The sequence below is a fragment of the Seriola dumerili genome, unplaced genomic scaffold (genome assembly GCF_002260705.1).
Source record: "Seriola dumerili isolate Sdu_G_001 unplaced genomic scaffold, Sdu_1.0 BDQW01000291.1, whole genome shotgun sequence".
In the NCBI taxonomy this organism is placed as follows: Eukaryota; Metazoa; Chordata; class Actinopteri; order Carangiformes; family Carangidae; genus Seriola; species Seriola dumerili.
The window spans coordinates 724,021-738,442 of NW_019174546.1; the positions used below are offsets into that span (position 1 = coordinate 724,021).

At 39.5% G+C, this 14,422-nt stretch overlaps 1 protein-coding gene across 1 annotated transcript in view; it reads left to right on the forward strand.

Annotated features, from left to right (window-relative positions):
* st6galnac5 (ST6 N-acetylgalactosaminide alpha-2,6-sialyltransferase 5) overlaps positions 1 to 11,227 on the forward strand; it is a 50,250-nt gene extending 39,023 nt beyond the window's left edge. The window contains exons 4-5 of the mRNA XM_022758239.1: positions 2,319 to 2,426; positions 8,539 to 11,227. Of these exons, the coding sequence (XP_022613960.1) occupies positions 2,319 to 2,426; positions 8,539 to 8,797 (367 nt within the window). The 3' untranslated portion in view covers positions 8,798 to 11,227. The remainder of the gene's footprint in view (positions 1 to 2,318; positions 2,427 to 8,538) is intronic.
* The last annotated feature ends 3,195 nt before the right edge of the window (positions 11,228 to 14,422 follow it).

The window sequence follows — 14,422 nt, forward strand, 5'->3', positions numbered from 1 at the left end:
TCCACAACACCACTGGGAAAATTGTTTTTCGGACTGATGAGACTGAGGCTTGGGGAAGAACATGCAGCACCACATATGGTATAAAAAAGGGCACTGCATACAAACATGAAGACATCCTGACACAGTGAAGTACAGTGGAGGGAGCGTGATGATTTGGAGATGATTTTCTGCCTCTGGGTCTGGATGGCTCAACATCATCAAGGGGAAAATGAATTCACAAGTTTATCAAGTTATCTGATGTCGGGGTGGCTGTCCACCTGCTGAAGCTCAGTAGATGCTGGGCGATACAGCAGGACGATGACCTTAAATATTGAATTAAATCTTTTGGAGTCAGAGCCCAGACCTTAACCCAGTAGAGATGCTGTGGAATGAGTCAGAGAGCCACACCTAAAAATATGTCTGAGCTGAAGTAATTCTGGAGGAAGAATGGTACAAAATTAGTGTTATTAGTGTTTGTGTGTTATTAGCTTAAACACACATTGTGTTTGTCTACACTTAGATGAAGGTCAGATTACATTTTACGACCAATTAATGCAGAAAACCAGGTCATTCCAGAGGGTTTCTTGCCACTGTAAATTAATGTGGCAGCAATTTACCGGTGTCAGAGCACTGCAAGTGGCACTACTAGCCTACATCTTTAACTATTGAATAAGGAAGTTAATTTAATGTAATTGCTGTGCATTAAGTAGAATTGATTTTATTTTCCTCCTTCACTGTTAATTTCTTTTCTTGTCTTTCCATGTTGTGAGCAGCTTGTTGTTGGCAAATTGCAACACAACAATGGTGCTTAGAAAATTACCTTGTTGGAACAATTATATTCAATGCTGCATCCATCCATTGCATCCATCCTATTTAATATTTACAAAGGTGCCATCTCAAAAAGCACCTGATGACTGATGCATGAATAAGTCTACTGGTCACCAGTCAAAATCCCAGTCAAGCTGAGGTTCGGCTGCCGCAGGGGGAGCATGAAGAGATCCACGGCTGTGCCTGATTCAGCTGAAGGGTTCAGATATATCCCTGCTGAATTTTTCATTTTAAACGTGTTACATCAGCTCTAATTTGAATATTTTCACACTTTGTCCGTGGAAACGAGCAGTAGTTGTGATGCATTTTTTTTTTCTCACTGAAACTAATTCATAAATTGATTTGATGAATATTGATTGTTCCAAAAAGGCTTTGGACCACAGCAGCTAAACCCCCTGCTTGACAGTGCTTGGCAGTGATTATAGCTGTGGCTACAGGCCAACAAGCCAGAGATCAGCATCGTGACATCTTCTGTCACTGCTGCATTGTGAAAACAAGACTGAGAGTCCACAGCCACGCTCGCAGCTCTGTGAGGCTGTTAGGCATGGCAGCGCTTTTGAGCTAAATGCTAATGCTAATCCTAAAACCGTGTGGGCATGTCAAGAATGTAAGGTAGTTCATTGAAAAAAAAAAATCCTCCAAAGGTATATATTATTATATACTGTGATCTGAATGAAAGATGCAAATGTTTAGGTGAGAATATTTCCGAATCTTTTTTCGGTTAACTCTCAATAGGACGTATTTCGCTGTCAAAAAACCTCAGAAGAAGTTTTACTTATTTTAGTTTAATTTTGATTCAAGTTGTTTTCACTTTAAACTGAGGGTTTTCATCGCCCTTTAGAAACTGTGCAAGTTTCATGACTCTGGAGCCCATTAGATCTGCTGGAAACCAACAAGGAATTCTTAAAAATGCATGGTAGTCAGACTGGAGTGTTTTAGTTCTTTCTTTCTTTTTTTCATCTGACAGGAACCCTATGAGACAGACCTGATGGGCATTAAGATTTAGAAATATTTTTCTCATGCAATGTAAATATCATTTCATGTTTCTTCCAAAACAACATATCTAAGAAAACTATAATTAGTGCTCATTTCTAGCTAGCGCTCAATAAAAGTGTACGATCAGCAGTTGAGGTTGTGTCATCTTAACTATCTGCACTACATGCAGACCAAGGCTACTTTCTGATTAAGGGTTTGATTATTTGACAGGGTTCATTTGTATCAGTCGATACGTAGGATGGATCTGTATTTTAATGAAGCTGTGTGGGAACTTGAATGATCTCACAGTCAGGAATATCGACCTCTGGATTTAGATAAATCTTTATTCTGCCATAATACACCAACATGAGCTTTTCTGATTATCTACCCTCGTTAATCACGTTCAAAAAAATCTAATATGGTGCAGTTTTCATCCTTGTGGTCTCCCACACATGAGATCCATCTAACTGTCTTTTCTCTCTCAATCTCTCCACCTCCTCCTCCTCCTCCTCCTCCTCCTCTCCTCTCCTCTGCAGGAGGATATCAAACTCCTGGCTGAGCACCGGCTGGTTCACTATGACCATCGCCTTGGAGCTGTGCGATAGGATCAATGTCTATGGCATGGTTGCCCCTGACTTCTGCAGGTGAGACAGTGGAGCTGAATGTAAAACATCATCATGAGCTCATCAGCAGGCGCCATCACCAGGAGTTTTTTAAAGCTGTACTGCCGCCTGATAAGAAAGATTAAAACTGTAAATATATTCAGGCAGCTGATAAATAAAATGTCAGTGTGTCTGGAGATGTTTTTGGAATGCTTAAATAAGTCAGTAAACAGTAAACAAGTCAGTAAAACATCTAGATGAGGCCAAGTGTTCAAGATGTTAAAATTTCACGTTAATTTTCAATTCTATGTGCAATGTGAGGCATGAGAGGTGGAATAAGCAGAGGTCTCACTCCGCTCCCTTTTTTTTTTTTGGCTACCACTAACATCAGTACACAGTGGGCCAGAGTGTGTTAACAATGCAAAAGTGGGGAAATATGGCTTTATCCTGCAGATGTCGGTTTGAATATTAATTAGAATACTGACAACACTACATATAAGGTTTATAGAGGCAAGCAGCTTTGAGTATCAGTAGACAGATTTCCCTCCATTGTGTCTTTTTATGGAGCCTGGTCATCAGGGAGATTGAGCTCACGAGGGCTAATTCCCTATGTTACTTAAGCTAGTGTCAATCAAGCAGTCTCCCTTTGTCTCCTTTTTGCTTCGTCCACCGCTTTGGTTTGGTTTTATTTGATTTTGCTGCTGTGTACAATAACCCCACATCATGTTTTTCACCTTTCATTCTGTGCCCATTCCACAGCTGTGGTATCAATAAAAACACCCAACAACTGACTGACACACAGTGGTTGAGCAGCTGCTGAGGGCTGCAAAGGACAAAACAAGTTGTCTCTCCCCCAAAATTCAGGCAGAAGAAAGCTGCACTTCGTTTTTTGACCCTTTTTGTCCTTTTGTTACGATATAGTCTGGATTATTCAATATGGAAATGCACATTTGACAGGATCCAGCCCATGAACTGGACGCACACTTAAGGGATAGTGCCACATGTGCAGCCCAACGTCAGGACTCTTTTTACTGGAGCGATTCCTCTATCAAAACAGTTTCTAAAAGTGTTTTTGGTCAGGTTAACACTTCCACTCTGATGCCGATTCTGATTAGAAATTAAGAGGCTGATTTTCTCTGACACCCAGCCGACTCTGTGATTGTTCATTCTTTCAGGTCAATGCACTTGATACACACAGGATCTTTCTGTTCCTGTTCTTCCACGTTTCAGTGCAACAGCTAACAAAAAGTGTCACCCTTTAACAGATGGACACTTGTGAAAAGATGTAGCTTTATTTACCTGGCAACAGGCTGCTTAACTTTGCAGTAGCATTAATTATTGAGAATTAGTACATTGGCGTTTGAAAACTCATGTCAGCTTGTGATGGCAAATGACAACTTTTCATGAAACCGCCTTGTTTTTAAAGGTGTATTCCACTGATTTAGTATTTCACATTTCATTTATGTGTAAAATTGGTGGAGTGGCTCATTAAGTTTTGACAATGCAGTTTTGAGTTAATTAAAATAGGGTGATTTTGGCCTAAGCTGTTTTTTTTGGGGGGGGGGGTTTTAACGCATGGAGGAGGATTTGATCCAAAAATATAATCTTAAGAAAAAGTGAATGGCAATTTATAGATACAAGGTTTTCAGTGTCTAGAGATGAAAAACAAAAATCAGTTTCTCTATAGGTCAACATTATTAGAAGCTACTTAGTGGGTGAAGCTAAAATGAAACTTGAAATATTGACAAATTAATTGCAAAATGAATGCCTGAAATATTTTGCCACGACATCACCAAATACAAGAACCACACCAACTGTAAATATAGCACTGAAGTAAACGCCTGCAGGCCAGCCGTTATGTGATATCTATACACATACGTATATAGATAGATAGATAGATAGATAGATAGATAGATAGATAGATAGATAGATAGATAGATAGATAGATAGATAGATACTTTATTTATCTGCTAGGGGAAATGCATGTATATATATATTTAGATATTTTTTTCAGAGCTTCCATAGATCCCTGAGCACACTTTCCATGTCACTTGGCAACGCTAAGAATCGGCCTCTTGTAAGGAGGGAGCCACCATGACCACGATGCTGGTCCCGTGCAGCAGAAATGCAAAGAACCATGAGATACGTAGCCAGTTCTGCCTCCGTATTGCGCCTAGCAACCAACTCATCCTGCCTCATTAGGAGAGTTTAATGGTTTGAATTACAGCTCACATCTCCAGCACCTCAGTCAACACTTAAACTGGAGGATTTTATTGGACAAGGAACAAATCTTATTAGATTTCTCAATAAAAAAAGAACAAACTGTAAAATGTTCAGCCTTTGTTTTATCCTCATACTTAGCTCCCATTGATTCAAATTATTTTTTATTTTGGGTTTCGGCACAAATTCAATCTTGATGATAATGAAGAGGGAATGCCAGTTCATTTCTCTCAGCAGTTGCTGGCTTAAGCTGATGCTTAGTAATCCTTTTAGCTCTCGAAACAAGTGAAGTCTGTAGATCTTACTGGATGTGATCCAACTGAGAATTCAAAAACCCATCTCTCTCTCTCTCTCTAACATCATGTCAAATATGCTTTATTGATATGAAGGGTGATGCATCAGTGGTAACATTATCAGGGATATCTGGATGAAATTTCACTTTTGATTCCCTCCCACTCTCTTTTCTGCTTTTTATTTAGTCCTCTTCCTTTTCTCTCTCTCTAATCCTCAGAGGAATAGTTTTTCATGCTGTTAAGCTGCTGCTCTATGTTGCTGTTGCTTACATTTTTTTTTTAACTACCATGCTTTCTTTCCATTTAAAGAAAGAATTTGAAAAATGTGATTCGCATGAATGAAAAAGTGACCTCTTCCAGATTCCCAAGTCACTTTTTGTACCATAATTTTAATTTACTGTCCCGGCAGCACAAGCCTCGATTGCAATGCAGTTTTGAAAAATGCTGGAGCACAGTGGTGAGGTGCATATTTTCTCCGGCTGAAGCTTATTTTTGTGGCGTTTTTGCCTTTTTTTTTATTTCACTGTGAATACGTGCAGAGAGACTCGAGAATGACAAGAAAAACTCCCTGTCAGGTTTTTCAAGACATCGTGTTTGGTATAAACCTTAGACCGCTGAATAATTTCATTGACTGAAAGTTTCACCAAAAGTTTAACCAAAGGCAAATCTCTTGTGTGTGACATTTTGGACAAACAAAGGAAACAAAAGGAATATTCTCCCTTATCTGCCAGTGCAGACACTCAATGTTCCCAAAACTTCAAAACCAACATGATGATGTCTCTGGAGAAAAGAAAAAAACAGTCGGGACCGGCATTTGTAGTGTCTGCATATGAAAGACCAACACTTGTCCTGAAACAAAAATATCCCCTCTTGCTATTGAAGCATTTTGAGAGAAGCGTACATACAATTTTATTCTCTTGATAGCGAGATTCATTTGTTCTTGCTACATTGAAAACTTAATGGTGTCTGAAATACATGCAATCCAAGTCCTGAGGTACATGGACTGGCCACACTCCATGTGTACAGATATGGAAATGTAATACATATAATGGGTTATATGAAGATACATAACTATACACTATATATGAGAATTAGTGCAGATGAAAATGCTGTAATGCAGAGAGTGAAATGCCTCATTAATATTGCAGTGGCATCTGAGATATCACTTGACAGGCGGATTAGAGAACAGTGTGTGAACAGTGTTATCTGCTGGTATGAAAAATCTAGGAAGGAGAGAAGATTAACTGAATTAAGATTAACAAAATTCAAGGACCTACATTGTTTGAAATACAAAAGGTCTAGTTTCATCACCACAAAATTAATTGAAAAAAAAAAAAGGAGTTACTTCATTAAGGAAGGTGAATTATGCTCATCATCATTAGGGTTGCCTTTTACAATTTACAACACATGGCCAGAAGTATGAGACTCACCTACAGGAAATCTTAATGCTACAGCATACAGTGACATTTTCACACAATAGTGACACTTTGTGGCAATAATTTGGGGAAAGCCTTTTCTCAACATGACAATGTCCCAACACAAGCATCGACATATATTTGGCCACATCATAAATACTCTTACCACCTCGTGTCCTCATCCCTCTTCTGCTAAAAGTTAAAGCTAAAGTTCAGCCAGGACACTCACATTAAGGTTTTCACTATTTATTAAAATACACATTATATTTTGGTGTTGTGTTTGTGCTCATATGATGCTCTGGAAAATATTTGATAAAGGGAATACAATGACTCTCCCTGACCTCGTACTAATACTCAGCAATAGATGAAATTCAATGACATCACACTTTTCTAAATGCTTTCAGTGTGTAGGGGCTAAAATCTGGAACAGCTCACCACATGATGTGAAATCCTCACAATCTATTACTTTAAAAACAGGTTTAAACATGTATTTAATCTAATGGAAAGTGAGGAGCTGGGTGAACGGGTTTAGTATTTTAGTGCAATTTGAATAATGCTTATTACTGTATCTGCTGTAATGAAATATGCGTCAGAGCTTTGAGTCACTGATGTTGCAGAGGCGCAGCAGGCCATTTATTATATTATTATTTGTTTTTAACCATTGCATCATTTCCTATTATCAAATTTTACAAATTAATTTAACACATCTTCTGAACTTTGTATCCCTTTTAATTGAGTCTTACCAATACATTAATATTGCTCTGAAAAATGCATGCTGGGTAAGTCTGGAGATGCAGAGGCATGGTCATCTCTCCCTGTAACTTTCTTGGAATTTCTGCAGCGCAGGCACTTGCCTTTTTTTTCAGCCAGGTGTGCCATGATCTGCTCCGTTCATTATGATGACATGTTTTGCTGCATAATTAATATTATGAATACTTTGAAAAGTCATGTTTTACCTTCTGCAACACGCAGACAATGGAACTTCATTGGCCACCTGAAAAGTCTCGTAAACAAGCAAGTTTACTTGCAAATACATACGTATCGCTAGGCTATCATTAATTAATGATCTCAAATTTCCACATCCTCCGCAGTCTGTTTATCTTTGCATTCAAGAGTGGTTCTCACATGTGGAACCAGCCGGTGTGAGGAGGGGGAACAAGAGAGATAAAAAAAACCAAGGTCAGAAGTGTTCCTGTTGCTTTGCGAATCCTAGCTACTCTGTCTTGAAATGACATCACATTTGTCAATCATACCTGCTTGAGAAGGTGAGTGCAGGTAAGGGAATGAATCCAGTGTGATGATTGGTCAAATTCTTCTTCTTTTGCTTTGCGGTAGGCTTGACACTCGTTGGTGTAGACTTTAGTACTACACAACTGGTGAAATTCACAAGGTGACACCAGCTTTTTGAATACTTTAGAGTGACAAAATGCGTAGTTTGGCAGGTCTGTGAAATTATTAAATGACTACTCAATAGGCTACGGTGACCCAGACAGGTCAACACAATGCAAAAGCCACAACATGAATGCAAAAGCAACATGTATGCAAATTAAGCCACAACACGAATGCAAAAGCCACAACACAAATACAAAAGCTACAACGCAAATGCAAAAGGCACAGGACGAATGCAAATTAAGCCACAACACAAATGCAAAAGCCACAGCACAAATGCAAAAGGCACAACACGAATGCAAATTAAGCCACAATGCAAATGCAAAGGCACAACATAAATACAAAAGCCACAACACAAATGCAAAAGCCACAACACAAATGCAAAAGCCACAACACAAATGCAAAAAGGCACAACATGAATGTAAATTAAGCCAAAATGGAAGTGTGTAGTTGAGATCAAAATGAAGAGAGTTCAAAGATGGGCTGCTCTGATCCACAAGTACTCAGTAGTCGTGTAATAACGTAGTGTTGACTACTGAGTACTCATGGATTGAAACATCAACATATTGACAGGTGTCGTGGCTGGTGTGATCCCATGCTAATATGGTCTTTAGTAAGAGTACTTTTCAAAACTTTATTTATTTGGCTTTTTCATTCAGTGTTAAGCTGCAGGTGACATTTAAAAGACATTAAAACTAGCTAAATTTGGCTGCATTCGCCCTGTGAAGACAAACAGGATGCAGATCAGTCCCCGTCCCTCACCACAAAATGAAAAACATTATGATGTCAGCGTCTTTATATGTTATCTCTCTCTTATCTCCCTCTCCATCACTGCAGAGAGCCTCAGCATCACTCCGTCCCCTACCACTACTACGAGCCTCGTGGTCCAGACGAGTGTGCCATGTACATTTCCCACGAGCGTGGACGGCGGGGCAGCCACCACCGCTTCATCACAGAGAAGCGGGTCTTCGCCAAATGGGCACGGACGTTTGACATCCACTTCTACCAGCCAGACTGGAGCCCCCCACCTCTACCAGCCAACCGGACGCTGGAGGGAACGGTCACAACGGCACCCCCGGTAACCCAGAAGACGTGACCAGTGTTGGGGTGAAGAAAATGCTGTAGAGATTCATGTCAGAAGGACTGAGGATGGGGTGCTGGACCCTTAACAGGATGGATAAAACATGAAGTAGGCATGAAAACTAATTACCACAGATGAAGACTGACTCTTGTTGATCCTGCTGGACATTTGTTAGGAACATTTCTCCAGCTCCACCACTACAACTCCAGCAGTGTGTTTTGTTTACTGCACTGAACTAGTTCAAAGTTGTACATCCTTTTTTGAAAACCTTGTAAAGTGAGGTTGTACGAGAAGGCATCGTCATCACACACTCCACTCTCAATGCATGCAGTGTCTTACTGTTGATCCTCCAGTTCTTTGTGTATATGTGTGTGCGTGTGTGTGTGTGTGTGTGTGTATGCATATGTTTACCAGAGGAATCACAGGGGACACAAGTTGGGCTCTCCACAAAAGCCTCTGTTGGATGAAGGCCGTATGCAGGATTCAGTGCTTACGGCCCATTGAAAGAAAAATACCACTACAATGCCCATAATCCAACAATGTAATGCTTGGGAGAGTGTGAGCTGAATAGTAATAATAGTGTAGCCTGGTTTAAATTTTTGCTATTTGACACTATGATCACTGTTCAGACGTCATATTCCTCTGTGGTTTTCGAAGATTGAGGAGTTCAGTTTTGGCGACATTCTTTAAACTCCTGTGTCATGAAACAAGGCTCAAAGTCGTATAAATAACTTCCCTGACTTTCATTTACACTGCGCATTGGATATGTGCATTGAAAGATCACTAAAGGGTCACCCAAGCTAAACATTGCAGTGACCATTTCCTGGCTGAAGGACGAGTGCGTAACATTCACTGAGGTTCTATCTCATGCGTGTGCACCTCCTCTGGCCGCCCATACATATGTATCATAAAGGCTTCATCGGCTCCTGTCACCAGTTAATAGTGCGATTTATATAGCAACAAGCTGGATTTCCATGTAATGCACAGCCATGTCACAGAAGACAAGTGGGAGATTAAGATCGAAAGCAGGGAAGCAGCGTCTGCATCCATCCTGCTATATTCATCGGCTGCTGCCTCTGTGAGCCTGAATCACCTCGCGAGAGAATTACACCGTTTGGAAGAATACCGGGTTTTCTATTTTTGTTAAACTGATAAGTATATGATCTGTCACTCTCGCCTCTCTGGATTGTGTTTTATGTGCACTCTCCTGTCATTTGATGGAGTATATCCTACATGTATACTGCCCCTTCTCTCTGTCTCTGTCTCACTCTGAGATCCTCACGTTTTCCTCCTCTCTGCTCCGTCTCCATGAATAAGAATCAGGTTTGAGTTAGAAAGTGATGAGACTTGTGGTTAGTTTAATGATACATCCTGATTCTAAGTCCCTATTGGTCTTGCCCTCATCTCTAACGTGAGTAATGAGAGGACAGATGCTGTGGGTCAGATACATAGGTGCTCCTGACTCCCATCATGTTTCCTCTGTGATGAGGACACGATTGCTTTTCACACTTCAACAGCTGCAGGAGTGGTGCTACTGTACGTCGCCTGGTTCTGAGTGCTGCTGACTTTGTACTGTCGCAAAGACCAAGGTGTGTATGTGTGTGTGTGTGTTTTCCAGAGATGTTGACTCATCTGCGAATGGCCGTGTGTAATTGTACTTATTAACAAAAGTTCCTGCCTAATTAACTCTGCACTGAATCACAGAATGTTATTTAGGGTTGCAACTGCTCATTATTTTCATTCTCAATTCATCGTTTGGTCTAGAGAATGTCAGAAAACAGTGAAGAAATGTCCATCACAAGTACCCAGAGACGGAAGTGACATTTTCAAATCACATTCCAAAACCCCAAAAAATACTCAATTAACAGTGATACAATTTTTTTTCTTGATTATTAACTAAATGGAATTGTTTGACATTTTGGGAAATAGTTATTCCCCTTCTTGCCAGGAGAATGAAATGAATACAGACGTGCCTCTTTCTTGTCTGAACAGTAAAAAAGTAAATCATGAAAAAAGTCAAACTTAAAAATGACAGTTGGCCATAACCCTGCGTAGGATGACTAAATGTTTTTACACCTCAGCTAGTGTGTGAAGTGTTAATTGGTGAGACTTAAAGCTGCTGGTAGATGGATTTAGCTTCCCTTGGACAGAGTGGGTTAGCCGTTTTTCCATTTTAACTCTTTATGCCAAGCTAAGCTAACTGGCTGTTCACTTCAGCCACATTTTACTGTATAGACATGATAGTGGTGTCAATTTGAACATCCAACTCTAGCCAAGAAGGAGCATTTCCCAAAATATCATACAATTCCTTTCAGCAATTAATCATGTTTCACTGCTAATTCATTTTCTGTTCCTCAACTAATTGATCGTGTCAGCACTGATGTTAATCTGTTTTCTTGTCTTTTGCACATAATGGAAAATGTCATTCCACTCAATAAAATAATTTTTATCGGTTGTCTTGCGATCAGGCTGTTTCTATATTTAACAACAGAATGGTAAAAATGTGACACAAAATGAACGTATTTCCTCCTGTATTTGTAAGCAGTAGCCCCAAGAAAGGGAGACAAAACATTGAGGTTTTGAGGAGGAAGGGAGGCCAGTGACTCACCTTCACCCATCACTGATGGCAGCTTTCAGTTTTACTTTTCAATCTCTCTTCTTGTCTGCTCACGACATCAGGCTGTGTTATACTGAAATAATAATGAAAGACAGGAAGCGCTACAAGGTCTTCTCATTACTCCCCAGAGCTACAAATAGATCCCTGACCACATTCGTAACAGAGGCGTAGGGGCATATTTTTTGTATTTGAAACAGTACTGCCTCATCACATGAAGGCAAGGGATATAGATCAAGGTAACATTAGAAGAGGATGAAGGGAAACCAAGTATTCAACAGAGGGTCATGAACACTTCAGTTATTAGACAGCTTAGCCTTTACCAGATCAATAAATTGTACTTAATATGCATTGAGGAGGATTGAAGGCTCTTTATACAACAATCAGCCACAACATTAGAACAGGTAATTGGTTTTAACATTGTGGCATATCGCTGTATTTTTTGACTTAGTAAAGCCATGGAAAATAATTGAAGATACAAAATATCTCTTAAAATCACACTGCTGATGGTTCAGAATGAAAATAACTATGAACAGGGCTGAAAAATAACTGAAGGCTTCTGTCTTTATCCTCCTCTAAAAGACACTAAAAAAATAAGAGTTATTATAATAATAGGACTGTAACCAAGTTATTTTCTCTTCTCTTCTTTTTTTTAAATTAATCAACAAATTGTTTGGTCTGTAAACAGACTTTGTGCAGAGTTCACTAATTTGAGGATTTATAAAGACCTTTTTAGTTCCACATAAAATACAATTTAATTAAAGAATCACTCAATATATAACAATTATTTCTAATTATATTATTAATTTAATGCAACCTGGACCCAGATAAGAGACAAAAAAAGAACAGATAGACAGCACCAAGAAAACAAAAAAAACAATTAAACTTCAGCCTCCTGCAGTGTAGCGTGTAGCCTCCCCCGACAAATCATCTGTCAGAAAATACTTAACTACATTTGACACTTTGTAATACCCTCTAAAGGTCTTTTCTTTGGGTAAAACTTAACTTAATGTTTTTTCTAACTTAAAAAATGCCCCCAAATGCCCCACAGTGCAAGAGTTATGTCAGTCTAAAAACCCAAAGATATTCAATTTACACTCGCATCAAACAGGAAAAAGCTGAATAACATGTTTACCATGTTTGCTTAAGAAATTACTTAATCCACCTGGTAATAGATGATCACACATGATACACACTAAAAATGAATGTCTTACAAACAAATTAGCACCTGAATCACCAAATTGGGAATTGAGCATGAAAGTTCATTCTTCATGGAAATAGTAGTTTGAGAAGCTGATAAAAGGGATCAACTGTCACTAAAACTACTGTTTCCAGAGTCAAAACAGAACTCCAGTCTCATCAGATTTAACTTTCATCACAGGATCTAACACATGACACAGCACATGATTTCCTATCATACAAATGTCGTTTATATCAAGCAGCCCTTCATTTGAATTCTCTTTGCTTTCTTAGTTTACACTTGGTGTAAAATCAACTTTGCATAAATGAATGAATCTCAAACAAAGCAATCTGGACAGAGAAGAGGAAGCTGTTCATATTTATTACTGGGCTTTCTGCCCAAGCCACCTCCAGAGTGTCAGCTTTCCTCTCCTCTCCTTTATTTTTGTCCTCTTACTCAAAGTTTAAGAAAAAGCCACATGTTAAATTTAAAAATACAGGAAGCAAGTGCTGCTGACGGTGATTTATGCCACAGCTATTGTTGCAGATGAGAATGAAAATCTGTCACTGCTAAAATTACTATTATCATTCCGGAGAATGATTGACATTACAAAGGCTCACTGACAGTCAAGCAGTGGGAAATCCAGAGTTTCCATGGAAATTGGACAACCTGTCAGGCGCACACGCTGTCTCCAAACACCATGTGTGCGCTTGTGTGTGTTTGTGCGTAAATCATTAAATTTAGCAAGCTGCCACATGGGGCTAATGTCGACGCTCCAGTTCTAAAAAGACACACAGCATACGTGTGCACTCACCAGCGAACAGCGACACTGCTCATCGTTTGAACAACCTGTGTGACATATTCAGATCATCCTGCCTGGCGCTTCAGCCTGAAATCTCTCTTCCTCTGTGGAGATGGCTGCTCTAATATTGTCCTGTGACTGGTTTCTCTCCATCTAAGTCAGGTGTGAAGGATGACACTGATCTTTATTATCATAAAGAAACCGTAGTTACAGAGGAGAAGGGAGATTATATCACCATGCGGGAAGGTGGAGTGCATTCAATTCCATCTGGCAGTGCCAAAGTAGGAACGAGAGGCTCAGGAGGAGATCAAGTCAATTTTGAAGTGGGTTTAAAAACAAACAAATCCATCTGAGATACGCTGGCTTTAATTTTTATTGTATCTGCTGCCAGCCTGGTTTACACACTGATTGCATATTGAGGTTTGAATTCACTGGTTGCTATGTCTTTTTGAAATACAAGACTGGAAGGGGAAGGAAACTGCTTTTAAAAATCTCCCTGGATTGTTTGAAATGTTTCCAGTAAGAGAACAACAGAGCAGGTGTGTAAGTCAACTCAAGCGGCACCGATTTCAAGGATATCTTTGTGGTATAAAATAAGATTAGACTATCAGCTCTGCCAGGCATACCTTCAAGGATATAACTGTAAAAGCAGATCTCGACTTTAAACAGCATTACAGAGTAATTAAGGAAGCTCAATATCTTTCAAAAAAAGGTAGTTAAAGACAAATGTATTCCTTTTGATTTTGTGTTTAATCTTTAATCGGAGCATCAAAAATCCTACCAATTGAGGAAATAAAATGTGCTTGCAGTCTCATAAAGAAGAGCAGGAGGAATGCGATTACAAGAAGTAAGAAACGGGACGGAAAAAGGAGAAAGAAGAAATAAGTGTTGCATAAATTATGTATAAGAAAAGGTAGATGGGGGCTGACGCAGCAGCTGCCTTCCGATACTTATGGTTTCATTTCTAACTCCATCTATTTTCCACTTCAGACGCGAGGGAGAGTGGCGGCGCGCACCCGATGGGTGGGCCCTCGCGCCAAGGAG